This window comes from Podospora bellae-mahoneyi (assembly GCF_035222275.1).
Source record: "Podospora bellae-mahoneyi strain CBS 112042 chromosome 1 map unlocalized CBS112042p_1.2, whole genome shotgun sequence".
Classification (NCBI taxonomy): Eukaryota; Fungi; Ascomycota; class Sordariomycetes; order Sordariales; family Podosporaceae; genus Podospora; species Podospora bellae-mahoneyi.
The window spans coordinates 688,582-706,655 of record NW_026946360.1 but is presented as its reverse complement, the minus strand read 5'-3'; the positions used below and the strand labels follow the sequence as shown (position 1 = coordinate 706,655).

At 51.7% G+C, this 18,074-nt stretch overlaps 6 protein-coding genes across 6 annotated transcripts; 5 read left to right on the top strand and 1 right to left on the bottom strand.

Annotated features, from left to right (window-relative positions):
* Positions 1-257: 257 nt before the first annotated feature.
* On the top strand, positions 258-2,379 carry QC761_123410 (uncharacterized protein). The gene is made up of 3 exons (XM_062875605.1): positions 258-1,179; positions 1,234-1,900; positions 1,969-2,379. The coding sequence occupies exons 1-3, from the start codon at positions 1,025-1,027 to the stop codon at positions 2,221-2,223; spliced, it is 1,077 nt and encodes a 358-aa protein (XP_062736186.1). The 5' UTR covers positions 258-1,024; the 3' UTR covers positions 2,224-2,379.
* Positions 2,380-2,428: 49 nt separating this feature from the next.
* GAL10 (UDP-glucose-4-epimerase) lies at positions 2,429-3,888 on the bottom strand (the record flags this gene model as incomplete). Its single annotated transcript, XM_062875604.1, has 4 exons — positions 2,429-2,838; positions 2,899-3,349; positions 3,475-3,709; positions 3,860-3,888. The coding sequence occupies 4 exons, from the start codon at positions 3,886-3,888 to the stop codon at positions 2,429-2,431; spliced, it is 1,125 nt and encodes a 374-aa protein (XP_062736185.1).
* Positions 3,889-5,267: 1,379 nt separating this feature from the next.
* Positions 5,268-9,478, top strand: QC761_123390 (uncharacterized protein; the record flags this gene model as incomplete). Its single annotated transcript, XM_062875603.1, has 3 exons — positions 5,268-5,274; positions 5,301-5,472; positions 5,828-9,478. 3 exons carry the CDS (start codon positions 5,268-5,270, stop codon positions 9,033-9,035), a joined length of 3,387 nt encoding a protein of 1,128 aa, XP_062736184.1. The 3' UTR covers positions 9,036-9,478.
* Positions 9,479-9,564: 86 nt separating this feature from the next.
* Positions 9,565-12,380, top strand: DBP4 (ATP-dependent RNA helicase dbp4). The gene is made up of 2 exons (XM_062875602.1): positions 9,565-9,884; positions 9,952-12,380. Exons 1-2 carry the CDS (start codon positions 9,723-9,725, stop codon positions 12,238-12,240), a joined length of 2,451 nt encoding a protein of 816 aa, XP_062736183.1. The 5' UTR covers positions 9,565-9,722; the 3' UTR covers positions 12,241-12,380.
* A 903-nt stretch (positions 12,381-13,283) lies between these two features.
* On the top strand, positions 13,284-15,228 carry QC761_123370 (uncharacterized protein). Its single transcript, XM_062875601.1, has 3 exons — positions 13,284-13,599; positions 13,651-14,732; positions 14,798-15,228. Exons 2-3 carry the CDS (start codon positions 14,033-14,035, stop codon positions 14,851-14,853), a joined length of 756 nt encoding a protein of 251 aa, XP_062736182.1. The 5' UTR covers positions 13,284-13,599; positions 13,651-14,032; the 3' UTR covers positions 14,854-15,228.
* Positions 15,229-16,513: 1,285 nt separating this feature from the next.
* Positions 16,514-17,404, top strand: QC761_0026940 (uncharacterized protein; the record flags this gene model as incomplete). The annotated part of the gene is made up of 2 exons (XM_062872183.1): positions 16,514-16,601; positions 16,869-17,404. 2 exons carry the CDS (start codon positions 16,514-16,516, stop codon positions 17,402-17,404), a joined length of 624 nt encoding a protein of 207 aa, XP_062736181.1.
* Positions 17,405-18,074: the final 670 nt, after the last annotated feature.

The window sequence follows — 18,074 nt, the reverse complement described above, 5'->3', positions numbered from 1 at the left end:
GGATCTTTAAACTATCTTTAAAGGCGTATCATCTATCTTTAAAAGCCTGACGATTATCTTTCGAGGTGTGGTTTATAATACAATAGGTGTTTAACCCACTTCTGAGTGCCAAATATTTTGTGGTGAGAGTGATAGGTTGGCTTTGAAGCCGCTGTCGCAAAGCACAGCCACTGAATTGGCCACCAAGCCGCAGCGTTTCGAGCGCTAAGCAGCCCCACCAAGGACGCCAATCAAGATTTCAAAACGCGGGGCAGCTTCTTCTTTGACGATTTTACTCTTTTCTGCTATTCTTTCTGGTGCTGTCATGGCGGAAGGGAAGTTATAGTCCGCCGCCATCTGGTGTGGAAAAAAGCAAAGCGGGTTGAGCATGGAGTTTTGTCCGATGTACCCGGAGGACGCATGCAAGCCCAACAGGTCTCACGATAGCCAAGGCAGACAGACTTAAAACACCACACACTTTCTCTCAAACTCAAGGCCTGAAGGACTGAGATTCGGTATATCCCGGCTCACGACGTTGGAGCACGACGTTGTTGCCAGAGATCCTGTTCAACTAAATCCGACAACCGCTTACTGATGACATCATTAGTCATCCCCGGATCAACCTCCGACTCGGTCCTAGTCGTATGTGTAACATGATGTGGCATGAAGAGGGGAAGCTGGATATCGTGAAATTCCGAATGATATTCTAGTCATCGGCTTCAATGTCGGCGGTAAAGACGTAGGGGGAAGGATCTGATCATTTAAACGCAGTGAATTTCAAATTGATGCTTTTCACGTAATCCTTCATCTTGTCAACTTTGTGAATAAAAAACACCGGCCCCATCGACAGTCCGAGACACAGTTCATCCGACTACGATAGTTCATCCCGAGTGTCTTACTCAGTCCGGTCCTTCCCCACGCTGGACTACATACCTACCTCAGATATCCCATCTCCATGTGCCCATCCCAACAGCACCTTTGATAACGTCAGTGTTGCTATCACAAACCGCCGGTCCGAAGTAAACAAATACTCGTACAAGTCAAAATGGCACCCATTCCCAAAACCATGTTCGGCGTTGTTATCCCCCGTCCAGGTGGTCCCGATGTCCTGGAATACAAGACCGGCTTACCCGTCCCTTCTCTCGGTGAAGGCCAAATCCTCATCCGCAACGAGTATGTTGGCGTCAACTATATCGACACGTATGCTCCCCACATGCTCCCCTCATTTAATCCCCTATCCTAACCAACACCCAGATACTTCCGCACCGGTCTCTACAAACCTCCCTCCCCCTCCTCCAACAGCAACCACCCCTCCACCAACGGCTCAAACGACACCACCTCTCCCTACCCCCTGATCACAGGCAAAGAAGCCGCCGGCACCATCACCGCCTCCTCCCACCCCTCCTACCCCGTAGGCTCCCGCGTAGTCTACCTAGCAGACAACACATACGCCCAATACACCCTCCTAACCTCCCCCCTCACCCAAGCCACTATCCTCCCGGCCTCGCTCACCCCCGAAACCGCCTGCGCAGCCTATCTTCAAGGTCTCACCGCCCTAACTTTCATCCGCGAAGCAGCAGGAATCACCCAGCAACTCGGAATCTCTGAAGGACCATGGACCCTCGTCCACGCAGCAGCAGGCGGGACAGGCTCCATGCTCGTCCAGATCCTCGCCGTCATGGGCGCCAAGATCATCGCCACCGCCGGCGGCAAACAGAAGTGCGAATTGGCCAAGAAGTTGGGAGCAGGATGGGTGGTTGACTCTAGCCTCCCGCAGGAAGAAGTCATCCGGCAGGTCAAGGAAATCACCAACAACAAGGGCGTAGATGTAATTTTCGACGGGGTGGGCAAGGCGACGTTTGGAACGGTAGACCTAGATGTCGTGGCGAGGAAGGGGACGATCATTGTGTTTGGGAATGCGGTAAGTCCCCCCTCCCCCCCTTTTTTCTCGAGTTGCGTGGGAAAGCTGACAAGAGAAAAACAATTAAGTCTGGCGCTGTTGAACCGGTCGACCTCTTCCGCCTCATGCCCAAAAACATCAAGATTATGAGACCTTCCATGCCTGGATACATCACCACCCCAGAGGAAAAGGAGACCTTTACAAGCGAGCTTTTTGACTTGCTCGTAACGGGCAAGATCCACGCCAATATCCACCAAGTTTATCCCCTCAAGAATGTTGCCCAGGCGCACATCGATCTGGAGAGCAGGAAGACCACGGGCAAGCTTCTCCTCAAAGTCGAATAGTACCTTGATTGGTGCTGCCATGGTCAAGACCTTTTGTTTTGTCGAAAATAAAACGAAATATCCATTCAAATAAACGAGAAAACGTCTTCTTTTGTGTCTAACCATTATCTCTGTAATAAAAGCCCTGAGAAGAATACATCGTTTGCAGTACCCGTCTGCTGCCAGCCTGCTAGTCATAAACAATCGTAAACGCATCAATCTTTTCTTAGTTCTTGTGCTTGCTCGCCTTCAACGCATCCAGCAGCTCGGCCGGCGGGTCTTGTCTGTACCCCCTAGGGTTGTTCTCCACCCAGCGCCAGAGATCAGCGCAGGCATCTTCCAGCGTCAACTGTGTCTTCCAGTGCAGTTCTTCGTTTGCACGGGCAGGGTTGGCTGTCAGGTCAAGCACATCGCCCTGTCTCCTCCCAACGACCTCGTACGGCAGGTCCCGACCGACAACCTTGCTGAAGGCTTTGATCATCTCGAACACTGTGCTGCCACGGCCAGATCCCAGGTTCCAGGCGCGAACCCCAGGCTTGTGTTCGCGGAGGTAGTTGAGGGCAGCCAAATGACCAGAGGCGAGATCAAGGACGTGGATGTAATCGCGAATCGCGGTGCCATCTTTTGAAGCGTAGTCTGTTTCACAAGTGTTAGCCGGCCATCTAGCAGGGGTATAACAGACTTGTAATGACCTACCATCACCGAACACCAACAGCTTCTCCCTCTCCCCCGTAGCGACCTTGCCCAGCAGAGGGAGCAAATTGTAGGGAACACCCTGCGGATCCTCACCCATAATACCACTGGGATGCGCGCCGCAGGGGTTGAAGTAACGCAGGAGCGCCCCGTTCCACTGCTCAAAGGGCTTGCCTGCCTTCTGGTTCTTCTGCCTCTGGGCATGGATTTGGTCGGTAATCACCTGCTCAATCATAACCTTGGTCCGGCCATAAGTATTGGTGGCTTCGATTGGGCAATGCTCAGGGATCGGGATCATGTTGGGAATGCGGGTGGCATCGCCGTAAACGGTAGCCGACGACGAGAAGACGATGTTGGTAACATTGTGCTTCTCCATGGAGCGCAACAACGAGATGCTGCCGCCGACATTGGTTCGGTAGTAATCCAGAGGAATCTCGCCTGATTCGCCGACAGCCTAGGTGGGAGAAAAGAGTTAGCCTGGGCCCATGATGATGTAGCAAGCGTTACACTGCGTTGCGCTGGCGGGGAAAAAGCGCATCTGTGGGTAAGCGCATGTCACGCAGCTGATCCGGAACTTGCCTTGAGAGCTGCAAAGTGAATGACACTGTCGATTTCTGGGTGCTTTGCAAACACTTCGTCGAGGGCGGTTTCGTTGGTCACGTCGACCTCGTAGAACAAGGGCCGCTTCCCACAGATCAGCTCAATGCGATCTACCGCCACCTTGGACGAGTTGTAAAGGTTGTCGACAATGACGACATTGTAGTCATTTTCGAGCAGCGCAAGGGTGGTGAAAGACCCAATGTAGCCGGTGCCACTGTAAGCCACCCATATCAGCGTCAGATGTGTTTCTTTTTTCTGGGGAATTTGGCGGGGATGCTTTTCGCGGCTGGCACGCCCATGCGGGGGAGTGGACAGCGATTGCGGAGAGGGGTCTCAGGGCCGCAGAGGTGAGAAACGGGCTTACCCAGTGACAAGAACGGTTCCCACGGCCATGATCTCGCGGGATCGGGTGTTGGAAGTAGCGAGGGTCGGGTGTAAAACGAGGAATCAAACGAGCGAGAGGATGGGGCAGAAAGAATGAACAAAACAAGGTCGCGTTGGAGGAGCAGGTCGCAGGTTATTAAAATGAGAGGTGCCTGCTATGGATGTGGTCAGCACAAAGTCGCAAATCGAATCTCGCTAGCCCGCAGCCAACCGTGGGGCAACCGTCTCTCCACCTCCCACTTCGTGCTTGTGACGCCCGGGATGGAAGTCAAACAGCCAGGGGACCCCGCCTTGCAACACTTGCGTCGTCCCCTGCTCGCCCAGCTCACGGGCGCGAGTGAGGTCACTGGCAACATGTTAAGCTTCGTGGGGATGGGGCCACCATTGAGTGGCTTGAAGCTTGAAACAGTCTCGCTGCTTGACAGAAAACTCAAAATATCGAATCGAGCAATGGACAAGGCAACTGTGAAGATGACCGATGAGGACCCCTTTCACGTGGAATTCAACCGCAGACAGCAAAGATCACCATGGAACCGTTGTACAGATGCGCAAGAGTGGCTCAAGTCGAACCCTGATTTTCAGCAAACATTTGAAGGAAGCGGTGGAGCTTCACAGGGGAATACGAAACGGATGGCGCATTGGGAGTAGATCCGACAATGGTAGTGCGTATGCAAGTGTGCGGCTTCTGTTCATACATGATGGGATGTCGTGCCAACTTAAGGTGCTTGTTCAAGGTATTAAATAAATATGCCCAAACCCTTAATTGAAAGATATTCCAATGGTAAGTGCTAGGTCAAGATTCTTAACAAGATGTGGCTGATCCGGAAAAGACATCTCCATGAAGTTGGAAAATGGGGGAGTGTGCGGATGCTGGGAAGGCACGCGGGAAGGTTTGGATGAGTTGCCTGCCGGGTAAATACGTGGGGGGTAAAGTAGATATCACTGCGGAGTCACCAACGTTGCTGCTGCCCCACCAACTTTCTACCAGCCACTAACACGTATCAGCAGCCACGAAAAAACTGAGCCACACTGACCGAACAACGAGTTGGTGAAGAAGCACAGACCACATTGCTGAGACGGGAAAAGGCTCAATTGCGCAGAGCTCCAGCTTCGAAAAAACGCGCCGATCCACTGGCACGGCAGATGCTCTGCAGACCACCAGGAACGGCCACTGTAGAACAAAGCATGTACACCTCGACAGGCTCATGAAAGGGGAACAATCTACGAGGCCATAAAGAACCAGGCCGTTTTCAGCACAGAGACAAGAGCTTTATGTCCGCTTGCGATGCGTCGTGTAAAGTCAACAACAGTCTGCGCGTCTTCATCTCTCATTTTAGTCGCTTCAACGCCCCATCCTCGAGCTCTCTTCATCCCATCTCTGACCAACCATGATATGTACCGTCGCCGCGACTGAAAACTAGCAACCACCCGGCAAACCATTCACCTTGCCTGTCTGGCGACTCCGGAGCAATTGATTGGGATTGAGCAGGGACGTGACGTGTCGGTTGCTGTTGGGCAATTGGTCGCAACGAAAAAGAAGGCGAGGAAAAGGCTGTTGCAGCCTTGGGATTTGGCATTGGGGCCAGACACGCTGTCACACTGTCACACTGTCACGCTGAACAACAAGGTAAATCTACACCTTACGAGTCACCCCCGCAGCGTCGTCGGGCTTTAACGCAGCCTCTCTGTTATCGCCAATCTCATTTGTTATTTGTTTGCTCCCTTCCTCTCACTTGTCCTATTGTTGTAATTTTTTTTTAAATTTTTTTGAATAGTCTGCCAGTACTGAAGTCTCATGTTCAGCAACCCAGCTTGTTATTTTATATCTTGCTGAATGTTGGGGCTATCATTGTCATTTGCGATTGAATTTTCCCTACTTTTTTCTTTTCACTTCACACATCTGCTTTCACCACTCACCATTAGCGATCATGACTGACGCCCTTAGCAGTCCAATAACATCGTTGCACATAGCATTGAATCTCGGCCAAAATCCAATATCGCGAGGAATAGGCTCTTCTAAATCGCTCCAGCATAGCGCTAATTCACCCTCGCTTTTCACCATGCCACCTAGACAACACCCAGGTCGTGGCGGCAATGTCCCTTCGCCCTCACCTCAGCAGCACGGACGAGCTGGCACGCCTTCCTCTGTACGGTCTTCCAGAAAACCCATTGATACGACGGCTGTCAGGATCGATATGCCAGTCAAGTACAGCACCTCATATGGCTCTGCAATGGCTACGTTTCCGGACAGAGTTAGGATCATGGGAGGAGGAAACGTACGCAAGGCAGTGCACGGAGTTATTGATACGGTCATTAAAGATAACGAGGCTGCCAATGCCCGCCTGTTAGCTAAGGAGAAGGAACTGGCATCTCGCACTAACACCTCATCGGCACACTCACAACAACCTGTGCAACCTCTCCCGCCTGTGCAACAGCCTCAGACTGTACGCAGGACACAGGTTCCAGGGAGAACGACGCTATCTCAACAGATTTCTCGCTCGCAATCGGAAGAGTCGGACCAACAGGGAGGGGACCGGGAAAATGGCGGGCCCTCTCAGCAAACCCTCGTCGACTCACAGCAGGGCGCCACCACTTCGATGAACAGGGGCATGATATCTGACAACAGGTCGAGATCAGGTTCTGCAAGGTCGAGGTCGAAATCGCCACCCACTCAGAACCGGAAGAGATCTCACGATTCCGTTTCCCCCGAATTTCCCGATGTCACCAGCCCTGAATTGGATAGGTTGACCGCGCGGGTGGATGCTCTACGACAATCCAATCAAGCCGAAGCCGAAGAGCGTGCGGAGGCTCTCAAAGCTCAACATGCGGAACTCGAAAAGCAACGCCGCAAAGAAGAACGCGAAAAGAAACAGGCGGAGCTGCTAGAGAGAGCGATTGCTATTGACAAGGCTCGCCTAGCTGCACTGGCTGGAAACAACTCGGCGGCCGGTTCTCAAGTCGCGAATCCACATCAACAACAACCCCCTACAACTTCCAATCCGCTTCCTTTTCCTCCGAACTTCTCAGTACATTCACCTTCAGTCGGTGCCCCAATTCGAATACCAGGTGGTGAGATGCCTCAGCCACCTGGGTACTTGAACGCTCCAGAAACCACGAATGGTGCTTCTCGCAGCTGGCAGGAGGAAACCAATGTTGCTGTCGTCGACAGCGCAGCTCATGTCAGGGTCGGGTCACCAGCCGTCGGTCATGTAGCAGCCAAACCGCAACCAGGCTCATTGGAAGATGCGCTGGGAACGATGGGGCAAGCCAACAGAACAATAAGTGTTAGGGGGGGTATGGCCGGTGCTAATCCTGGTGGTTTTATCATGGCGAACGTTAGTCGGCGTCCTGGTTGGCGTGCACGAGCGGGGGTGGAGAGGGCGCCCTCAATCTCGAATCCTGCTGTACCTGCGGCCCGTGTCGATACTGCTGGGAGGTCAGCAGTTGGCGGTGGAGGCGGGCCTAGGAGAGACCCAGATTCCTCCGATTCATCATCCAGCGACGAAGACGATAGAGCCGCAAACGCCGATCATGGAGGTCGATATACCGGTCCTCGAAACAATACTCACGGCAATCGGGCAGGCCGTTGGCCCACAGGAGGTGGAGGAGTCAATCGAAGTACTGTCGCGGCAGCCACTGCGTGGGTGGGCGATGTGCTGGGCAAGGGAGGCGATATCTTGAGCAGGATTTGGTGGCCAGCTGTGAAATGGTTTCTTGCGGCCTCCTTCATTGTCGCCATTTGCTCTTTCTTGCTTGGTGCTGGAGGTCCGATACGTGGGATGATGCCGTCGTCTCCATACACGAAGGGTGGTTCGTTGCCGGACATGGCTGTGTTCACGGAGCAGCAGTACAACGATTTCAAAGCGTTTTGGGAAAAAAGAGCCACCGCCACCGAGTTGGCACTCAAGAGTGTCCAATCCACACTTCCGAAGGTGGTTCGCGTAACCAAAGACAGGGATGGCAATATCATTGTTGCTAAAGAGTTCTGGGAAGCCATCCTGGATCGCATGAAACACGAGCCTTCCATTCTCAGGCTTGAAAAGGGAAAAATCAGCGACGCTCACTGGGATGCTGTTCGGTCTCGAATCAAAAGCACCGGGCTGGATCACTCTTTCGAGGACTGGTTCGAGAAAAACAAGCACAGGATCACGAGCCTCCTCTCCGGGCACCCAATCACCAAGCCAGTCACCTCTGAGGCCGATACATATCAGGACACGGTCACGAGTCACCAGTACGTTGAAAATCTCCAACAGCAAATAGCGATATCTCGGAAAAGCTTTGAAAGGGATTTGGAGGCTCTACGCAAGGAGCTTCACGGACTCATCGAAGAGCAAAAACATAAGACGGGTGGTCTGAGTAAGAAAGAAATTCAGAAGCTGATCAAGGAGATCGTTGGCAAGGAATTGGGCTCTTCCCCCATCAGCCTTGGCAAGCGAAGCCCAAGCGCCGCTATCATGGACATGTTGAACCGCCATGTCAATTGGTTTTCCTTTGGAAATGGTGCACAAATCGACAGCAGTCTTACTTCTCCGACCTACACAATCGCGAGGCCAGCGATGGGCACTGTGGCGTGGTTCAGGGCCATGGCCAAGAAACCACAGTTTCTCCATGACAGCTTCCATGCTACCTCCCTCTGGACAGACAGCGGTCACTGCTGGTGTGCTGGTATCTATGCTGGCAAGAACAAGCAGAAGCTCCCGGCCGACATCGGCATCAGTATTGCCGGCCTGGTTATTCCCAAGTATGTTGTGGTCGAGAACATCAATCCGGGGGCCACAACCGACCCTGACTCCATGCCCAAGGACATTGAAATCTGGGCCAAATTTGAGAACAAGGCCAAGAATTCGCAGATGCAGAAGTGGATGAACACACAATTCCCTACTGCGGTTGCCAATCCCCGCAACGCCGGCCACCTTCGGGAGGAATTTGTCCAGATTGGCAAATTTGAATACGAGTATCGTCATGTGGATAACGGCGTCTTTATCCACAAGCTTTCTGACGACCTAGTTACACTTGATGCTGTCGTCGATACGGTGCTCATTAGGGCTGTCACGAACAATGGTAGCCCGGATCATACTTGCTTCTACAGGCTTCGGCTCTACGGGCAAGAGGTTGACGAGCACACTGGAAAGCACATCGGATCGAGCTCGTGGTAAGTTGTGTTTCGGTGATGGGGATGGAAGAGGAGCTGAAAGGGAAGCGACAAGTTGGCTGGCCAGGCGTTTTTTCTCCTTTGTATTTCACCCAATGGTTTATCTATATATATTTTAGTATCACGCCGTTTCAGTATCATCTATGAGTGGTCAAGAATTTTACATCGAGCTGGGAGAATGAAAGAAGAGGATGGTCGGTCGGATACCCTAGATTACACGATACCCCGTTCAGCATGTTGTTGACATGGCAGCTTCATTTTGGCTGCCAGGTTTGGGTTGGGTTTGCTTTCTTTGAGGGTTGAGAGCAAAGGAGCAACGGCGGGAGACATGATTTCAGACGGCGTTGATGGATGCTTTTGGTACTTGAGTTATGCACATACAAAGAAAAACATGAATAATTTAAGATGATATATACCTTTAAACCTGCTGTTAATGTGATTGACAAGCTTACTGCGCCAACCCCAACCCTTCTGTCTATCGGTACTCTGTCTTGGCGCTTCTTTTGGCTGGTGGGTTGAAGTGGGACAAGTGGCAGAATTCCTTCTCCGCCAAAATTTTCCCTGGCTTTCAGCAGAGCAAAGCAATTGCGCAAAGAAGTCGATCCTGGACTCCAGCTTCCATTTAGTTTCGACAATTTTCCACGAGCTGCGCGGGAGCACGACACAACGACAGCAGACACTAAAATTCAACATGGCGCCTACTACTGGCGGCGCAAAGACTGTTGTCGCTCATCGACACAAAAAGAACTCCAAATCGACGGATGCGACACCGAAAAAGCCAGAGACGAAGACACTGAAGAGAAAAAGAGGACAGGATGAGCTTGAGAAGCTGAAGGCTGCCATTCAGGAGCTTGTGGGTTACCCAATTGCATTTTATACACTCTCTTCCGGTACAAGTTTCTAATGGATGGATATCACAGGACCCAAAATCGCCAAACCTCACTAAATTCTCCGACCTCCCTCTATGCGCCGCGACCGCGTCCGGCCTCCGTGCCTCCCACTTTGAGGTTCTGACAGACATCCAAAAAGCCGCCATTCCCCTCGCTCTCAAGGGCCATGATATCCTCGGCGCCGCCAAAACCGGCAGTGGCAAGACCCTCGCCTTCCTTGTCCCCGTCCTCGAGAAGCTCGTCCAAGCGCAGTGGACTGAATACGACGGCCTCGGCGCTCTCATCATCTCCCCCACACGCGAGCTCGCCGTTCAGATCTTCGAAGTGCTCCGCAAAATCGGTCGTAACCACGTCTTCTCGGCAGGCTTGGTCATCGGAGGCAAGTCGCTCAAGGAAGAAGCCGACAGACTCGGCAGGATGAACATCTTGGTGTGCACCCCCGGCCGTATGCTTCAACACCTCGATCAGACCGCTGGTTTCGACGTCAACAACCTCCAAATGCTGGTTCTCGACGAAGCAGACAGAATCATGGACATGGGGTTCCAGTCTGCAATCGACGCGCTGGTCGAGCATCTCCCCAAAACAAGACAAACGATGTTGTTCTCGGCCACCCAGTCGAAACGTGTTTCTGACCTTGCGAGATTGAGTCTCAAGGACCCGGAGTATGTCTCGGCACACGAGGAAGCACCGACAGCCACCCCGACCAATCTGCAGCAGAGCTATATTGTCACACCCCTTCCCGAGAAGTTGGACACGCTCTGGGGCTTTATCCGAACGAATCTGAAGAGCAAAATGATTGTCTTTTTCTCGTCGGGGAAACAAGTACGGTTTGTGTATGAGAGCTTCAAGCGGATGCAGCCTGGTATCTCGCTGCTGCATTTGCACGGCCGGCAAAAGCAGGTTGGGAGAATGGAGATTACCCGAAAATTCACCTCTTCCAAGTACGCTTGTTTGTTCGCCACGGATGTTGTCGCGAGAGGAGTTGATTTTCCCGCTGTGGACTGGGTCGTGCAGGTAGACTGCCCTGAGGATGCGGACACGTACATTCACAGGGTGGGTAGAACAGCCAGATACGAGAGCAAGGGTCGGGCAGTGCTGTTCTTGGATCCGAGTGAAGAGAAGGGGTTTCTGTCCAGGCTCGAACAAAAAAAGATTCCGATCACAAAGGTCAATGTTCGGGAGGGAAAGAAGACGAGCATTAAGGGAGAGCTGCAATCTCAGTGCTTCCAGTCGGCGGACTTGAAGTACCTCGGACAAAAAGCGTTTATCACATATGTGAGATCGATTTACGTGCAAAAGGATAAGGACGTGTTCAAATTCAGCAAGATGGATCTGGATGGGTATGCGGCCAGTCTGGGATTGCCGGGTACGCCACAGGTGAAATTCCAAAAGGGGGCGGAGGAAATGAGACGGGCGAATAAGCAGGCCAGCAGGATGGCGTTTGATGTTGGGTCGGATGACGACAGCAGCGACTATGACGCCGAGGGTAAGCCGAAGAAGAAGGAGGTCAAGACCAAGTACCAGAAGATGGCGGAGAGGCAAAACCAGGATGTGCTGTCTAGTCATTACCGGAAGCTGGTTGATGAGGGTGCGGAGGACGACGACGAGGACGATGGGTTCTTGTCGGTCAAGAGAGTGTTGGGCGATAAGGAGCTGGATGAAACTGCTGAAGGAATCAACGGGAAGGAGATTGCGGGCGCAAAGGTGGTCAAGATTGGTGATCAGGAGATCGTTATCGACTCGAAGCGGGCGGAGAAGAAGCTCATGTCCAAGGCCAAGGTGGCCAAGATGATGGGCAAGGGGCAGAAGCTCATTTTCGACGAGGAGGGCAATGCCCAGCCATTGTATGTCTTGCAGGGTCTGGAAGACTTCCAAAAGGAGGGAGATGCGAAGGAGCTCAGGCAAAAGTTCGTCGAGGCCGAAGGGGAGAGGGTCAAGGAAGCGGATGTGGAAGACAAGGAGTTGGCTAGGAAAAGGAGAAAGGAGAAGAGGGATCGGGCCAAAGCTAGAGAGAGAGGTGAGGAGGTGGAGAGGGAGAGAGGTCCGATTACTCAGCTTGATAGCGGGGATGAGATGGATGAGGACCCGTTGGCTTTGCTCAGGAGTCTTCCTATTGCCGGTGGCGGTGGTGAGCAGTCTGAGGAGGATGAGCCACCGAAGAAGAAGACAAAGAAGTGGTTCCAGAACGACTCTGACGTGGAAGACCAGCCCGAACGGAAAAAGAAGGCCTCCAGTGGTAAAAAGGTCATTGAAATGGGCTACGAGCCGGATAACTTGCAGGACTTGGAAGCCCTGGCTGCCGGTCTTTTGGAGGACTAGTTTTGGTCTGTTTTTGCGGTCAAGGGGTAGTAATGATAATGGATTTTGTCTGTTTAGCGACAATGAAAATTCTGTGTTATGTGTTACTTTACGATTTGTAAGCCTATAATAGAGATCAACTATGCCTAGTGTGCTAGTTTAGACGCGTACAATATATAGTAAGAGGCGTTCTTAAAGATACACAAGGTCTTCCTGGATAGTATATAGGCCTTGTTAGATAATGTGAAGGTCTTATTATATAGCGTAGAAGGCTTGAAAGATTGTGGCAGGGTCCTATTTGGGCATTGAAACGTCTCTTGGGGGAGTAAAAACGTACAGCTCGGGAATAGAAGGGTGTGTATTGGGACAATTAAGGCTGTCATGCAGGATATTAGCACCCTTTCAAAGACAAACATGCATTATTTTCACCTCGAAAGATATTTTTGGGATTCGAAGGGGTATGTAGGGACTGATACGGACCAGAAGAGTACTACTTTGCATTCGAGCTATTTGATCTGGTCATGAAATGACACCTCCATGTCACTGGGAGAGCATCACTTGCCGAGGTTCAGAACGCAGTAATTTTGTCGATCCGTAGCAAGTCTTGATACCTACAATAGCACTATTGTGTTCGATCTCGCCGTTCCATGTCATGTTTTCTTGTCTGCTATTCTGTTTACTGAATGTCAGTTCTGAGTTTAGGTATTAGACATTTGCAGCACCCATCTGCCCGTCCCGCTCTGAGGACCGAGAGGCCGAAGTTCGGTGGGCCCAACAAGAGCGTCACGCTCTGAAGAAAGAGTCACGCTGACTGAAAACCTTGTCATTGTAGCAGCTCGGCATGCATTATCAGATCCGAAAGGCAGGCACCGGGGCCTAATGCTTGGGAGCTAGCTGACCTGCGGAGAGCAAGACCAGTTGTCGTTTCTCCACGAGTGTGGTTCTACCGTTATTCCTGGAAGCAAGAGCCGGAAAACCCGCATAACAAAAGTTCGGCACCGCTGACTAAGAGGCAAGCGGTGAGAATTACTTGCGTAAAAGCCCGAACAAGTCCACCAGGGCGTCGAGAGCCCAGACCATTGTGGATAACTGATTGATTGATAAGATATTGAGTTTTTTTTTTATCAGATCGAAGCTCATTCATCCATTGGGTCGAGCGATCAAAAGCGGGTCCAAGGTCAAGCTAGCGGGACGATTGTGGATTTGATGTGGATCTTATGCATTGTTGTCTCTCCATCGGAGGGAGCTTGTTGCCAAAATCGCACATCAGATGGTCTGAACAGATCTCGCGATGTCAAGTCGTTGACATCGAGCGTTTTCCAGCGCGAGTCTTGATTTCGAAATGTGGCCTCGCGCTGGACGTTATTCCATGTTTTATTGGTGAGTGAACGTCACATCTAGCACACGAGCTCTCTGACTGACTTCACACAGGCGGCGGCGATCAAATACCATCATTAAGCAGACTTCTAGGCTTTGATGCCATGGACTGGCTCTTTCAGGAATGCACATTGCGAAGTCGAGCGTCTGGGTAGTTCCCTGCCCATGGTGGAGAGGTAATGGGGACCGTGACATGGTTCTACTGAACCGTCAGCTTCGGAGTTTTGGGCCTGGCATCTGCCTCCATGCGAATGCGCCTTCGGAGACGACTCGGGTTGTGGTGGATAATGAGAAGATACGACCGTAGGGATATATAAGCAGCATCCCAACTCTCTATCCTGGGTTTTGTGATCATTCTCCTCACCACCGCTTCCCTCCTCCATCTCTTTTCAGCCTACAGCTTCTCCTCCAGCTTAGCCAGCTCCATATCCTCACGATGAAGGCTGTCGTAATTCTCGCTTTTGCCACCCTTGGCCTAGCCGGTGCCGTTGGAAAGGGACACGGAGGCTCCGGAGGTGGTCGTGGAGGCCCTCCCGGCAAAGGCCATGGGAGACCTCAACCTCCCAAGCCTACACCCATAGTCTGCAACCCGATGGACAGCTGTAACCGCGAGATCCTCGGCCTTGGTCGCAAGCCCATCGCCCTTGAGACCCGCAGCGCCGACTGCGCTGAGTACCTGAAGGTCACCGTCACTGGCGCTCAGCGCACCTGGACTGAGACCATCTATACCACCTCTGGCCAGATCGCAACTACCCCTGCCCCGGCTCCCGTTGTCACCGCCGCCCCCAAGCCTGTCCCTGCCTACGCTGACGAGTGCCGCCGTGATGATGACTACGCCTCCGCCTGCGGCTGCCTCAGCGTCAACGTCACCACCACCACAGTCCGCGCCGCGCCGGCGTACGAATATCACTTCGGTCCTGCCGAGAACTGTGATGAGATCGCCGTCCGCGAGATTCCCGAGTGTGCTCACGATTGCTTCAACAACCTCACCCCGGCGTGGGGCTGCACCGGCATCAGAGATATGGAGTGCCAGTGCGGTGTCAACTTCCAACCTATTGCTATGGCCATGGGCGAGTGTGTTCTTGAGCGCTGCACCCAACAGGAGTACAATGCTGTTTACCCTGCTGGTCTCAACGGTAAGTCTCGAACACGTCCTGGCCCCTGGTACTCTCTAGAAATCTTAACTGACATGGGATTATAGCCTGCCGCTGCGCTGCTGCCTCTGCCAACCTCCCCCAGCCTACCATCATTCTTTAAATTGGGCTACTAGACTAGAGGTTTCAAGGATTTGGTCCGTTCAGGTTAGCTAAAATGTTTGTTCAATCGGGCTTTGACGGAAGTGCACCTTGCATATAATATCAACACCATGACCGTGATATCTTGCCCCTTTTCGGTGGAGCAAGCTGATCCCCAATTCTGCCTTTCGCTTTCAATCGACACAAGCACATGATACATGCAGGTCCTTAGAGGTACTGTCATTAGCCTTGGATTTTGCCTCCGATTTTCTGATTCTGGCCTCAAATGCACTTTCTGCTGTACCTAGGTAACTTCCCATTCTCTTTGAAATGATTGGAAAAGTGGGACGACCAGGCCACCTAAATGTTATCACACACAACAAGTGCAAGTCTCAAGCGCTCTCACTGCACGAGATTGGCAGCTCTGTTATCTGATAGACCTGTTTCTAGGCCAATGAACTTGAATTTGTGAAAGCTGAGTAGTTGAGTTATTCGGTGTACGCCTGCGCCCACCTAACGACCTCTGGGTCGCATACGGCACAAAAAGGTAAGAGCTCATCCATGGCAAATGACTGGATAGCAAACTGAGGCTGGGCCGCATATGGAATATGAAAATTGAGCCTGCCGAAAATCATCATTTCTTTGAGGGAAAGTCATCGGGCCCAGGCTTACATGTGCAAATATGTCCACGGACGTACAGTGGTAATTACCTATGTAACTCTCCTTCCAACAAAAACCATTGCCCTAGACTACGCTTTGTTACCGGTGTCCGACTTCATCACGCCTTCCAGGTTCATTGAAAGCCATGCCAAACCAACAACAACAAATAGGCGAGTCGCACGCCGCCACAGCTCACGAATCGCTGGAAGCTTCTTTATCCAATACGCGAGAGACTCATTTGAACCAGCCAGTCTCCATCGACAATCCATCGACCAATTTGCCAAATCTTCAAGGCCATCCTAAGTGTGAATATGTTACTGCGGAGACTGGCACACTCTACGCTAACACTTCTTCTACTTTTTGCGCACCCCCAAGCCTCAACCAAGAAGAACCATATGGCAATCCGTGAGACACAACATCAGACGATTCCCTCTCCTCCCCAATCGCAGCCAATGCAACCTGATGGGGTGACCACCGATAGCTTTCACTTAGGGTCCGTGATTTCAGATTCAGCCGCCATCAAAAGTCAGCTACTTTCATCTGGATCCAATTCAACTGCAGACAGCACTCAACTCAGCTCCGATTTGCCCCATGCCAACAACAGTAACCCACAGACACTTTCCGTCAGACATACCTCGGTCCCAGACAGCCTTCAAACACACACACTTAAACCTGTCTAGAGAATCTGGGGCTTCGAGGTGCTGTCCATCAGTGTTAGTTATCTCATATTCGTGGGTATGTGCTGAAAGGCTGATTTGTCACCCTTATCAATGGCTCAGTCGGTACTTACCAGATATACCAACAGCCATTGTGGTTGTGCTCGCCAGCTATAGCGAAAAGCAGCTACCAAATTGGCCTCTCAAGATATCTTTAAACTCGACACTTGCTTTTTTGACCACCCTGGCAAAGGCAGCCTTCATGTGGCCAGCTTCCAATGCCATCAGCCAAGCTCAATGGAGCTGGTTTCTTCAGGACCGGCCACTGTACGACTTCCATCTTATTGACCAGGCAAGCAGGGGATCATGGGGAGTACTCACTCTACTGTGGCGAATCCGGCAAGACACTTTGTCACCCTTGCAGCATTCCTGAGCATCATATGCGTCCTCACCTGTCCGTGGACACAGTTGGCCATCGACTACTCTTCAAGATACGTTCCCTCACCGGGCGAAGATGGGGCTCAAGTTTCAGTCATCGGGATGTTGAAAGTCTCGGTTCATGAGAGTCTAGTCCGGGCAACTAACAAGGCACTCAATGAACTCCCGTGGCCCGCGGAAGACTACGAGTACAGCCTGATAACCCCTAATTAACCTGTCTGCTCAAGGGGTAATTGTACCTTTGATGAAATTCATTCATTGGGAATCTATGTAGACTTCGCAGGTATCTTTTCCCATCTGAGGATTCGAGCGGAGGACAACCTTCAGGCTTCCACCAGTGGTGACCACAACTACTGGACTCTCTACGAAGGTGACATCACAGTATGGAACGCATTGATTTCAAATGCCTACCCACACGGCAGGAGTCTCGACCTTATACACCAGGGAAAGCTGGCGGTCTTCATGGACGTGCTAACTGGCAACCAGAGCATTGCGTTCTCAGGCAATAAGAATCTTATGCAGACAAACGTAGCGTCTTTGGTACTGATCCGCACAGTTCCGGTGATTGAAACGCAGGGAGAATGGAAGTGGAAGGAGGTTGCCGAGGAATCCAACTACGCGGAGATTCTCAGCTCGATCCAGAAGGTTGGCTACGAGGCTATCGAAGTCCTCTTCCACCTCTGTGTTCAGTCATATAATATCCGCGTAGACAAAGGCAAACAAACCACCACCGTAGCGAACTCTATATCGACACCGACTGAATCTAGCTCCGGAATCTTCATGGACTTCACATGCGCCGACGTCCAGGAGATCAACTAATATGCGACCAAGCACAAGAGGATAGGTTCGACCGATACAACAATACAATCTATCTGGAGGGTCCCATCAACCCCTCAGCAGTGCCGGGCCTTGAAAACTACGGGGCCATATACGAGGCGATCCAGGTCATTGGAACAGAGATGAAAGCGCTTCTCATGACTTATGCTCAGTAGCGTCCTGTGCAATCAGAAGAGCGTCCGGAAGACATTTACCTGGATCTGTTGTTTCATAGTATTTCGCGGCCGCTCTGGACAAGCATCTTTCTTGAGCCCGAAAATCTGCTCGATCCTGGGCGGGCGACAGATCGCATCAAGAAGATCTTCATGAACTTTGCTATTGGTCTGTCACGTGGGTAAGTTTTCTCGCTGCTCTTCAACAAAAGTAATTCCGTCTAGTCCCCGTGCTGATTATAAGCTATAGACTACGAGAAAACAGACCCAAATTCCAAGTAGCAAGCGATATTGCCAACATCACTAGTACAGCTTGGATTGAAGAATCCTATGTTAGCATCACCTGGGGTTAGCTTACCTTCCTGGCTGTCGAATTGGTAATTGCCACCGTCTTCCTCGTCATCACAATTGTCTTTTAAGTCAAGATGCGTGCCAGACTGGCAGCCGAAGGCAGAAGCGACATCTCGGTGGTCGAGGAATACAAAGACTCGTATCTGGCT

Excerpts from the sequence above, each read along its gene's own strand:
- QC761_123370 (XM_062875601.1), top strand. The coding sequence starts at position 14,033 with ATGAAGGCTGTCGTAATTCTCGCTTTTGCCACCCTTGGCCTAGCCGGT. Across the intron at positions 14,733-14,797 it reads TTACCCTGCTGGTCTCAACG|CCTGCCGCTGCGCTGCTGCC; the intron begins GTAAGTCTCGAA and ends ATGGGATTATAG.
- QC761_123410 (XM_062875605.1), top strand. The coding sequence starts at position 1,025 with ATGGCACCCATTCCCAAAACCATGTTCGGCGTTGTTATCCCCCGTCCA. Across the intron at positions 1,180-1,233 it reads GGCGTCAACTATATCGACAC|ATACTTCCGCACCGGTCTCT; the intron begins GTATGCTCCCCA and ends ACCAACACCCAG. Across the intron at positions 1,901-1,968 it reads TCATTGTGTTTGGGAATGCG|TCTGGCGCTGTTGAACCGGT; the intron begins GTAAGTCCCCCC and ends AAAACAATTAAG.
- DBP4 (XM_062875602.1), top strand. The coding sequence starts at position 9,723 with ATGGCGCCTACTACTGGCGGCGCAAAGACTGTTGTCGCTCATCGACAC. Across the intron at positions 9,885-9,951 it reads AGGCTGCCATTCAGGAGCTT|GACCCAAAATCGCCAAACCT; the intron begins GTGGGTTACCCA and ends TGGATATCACAG.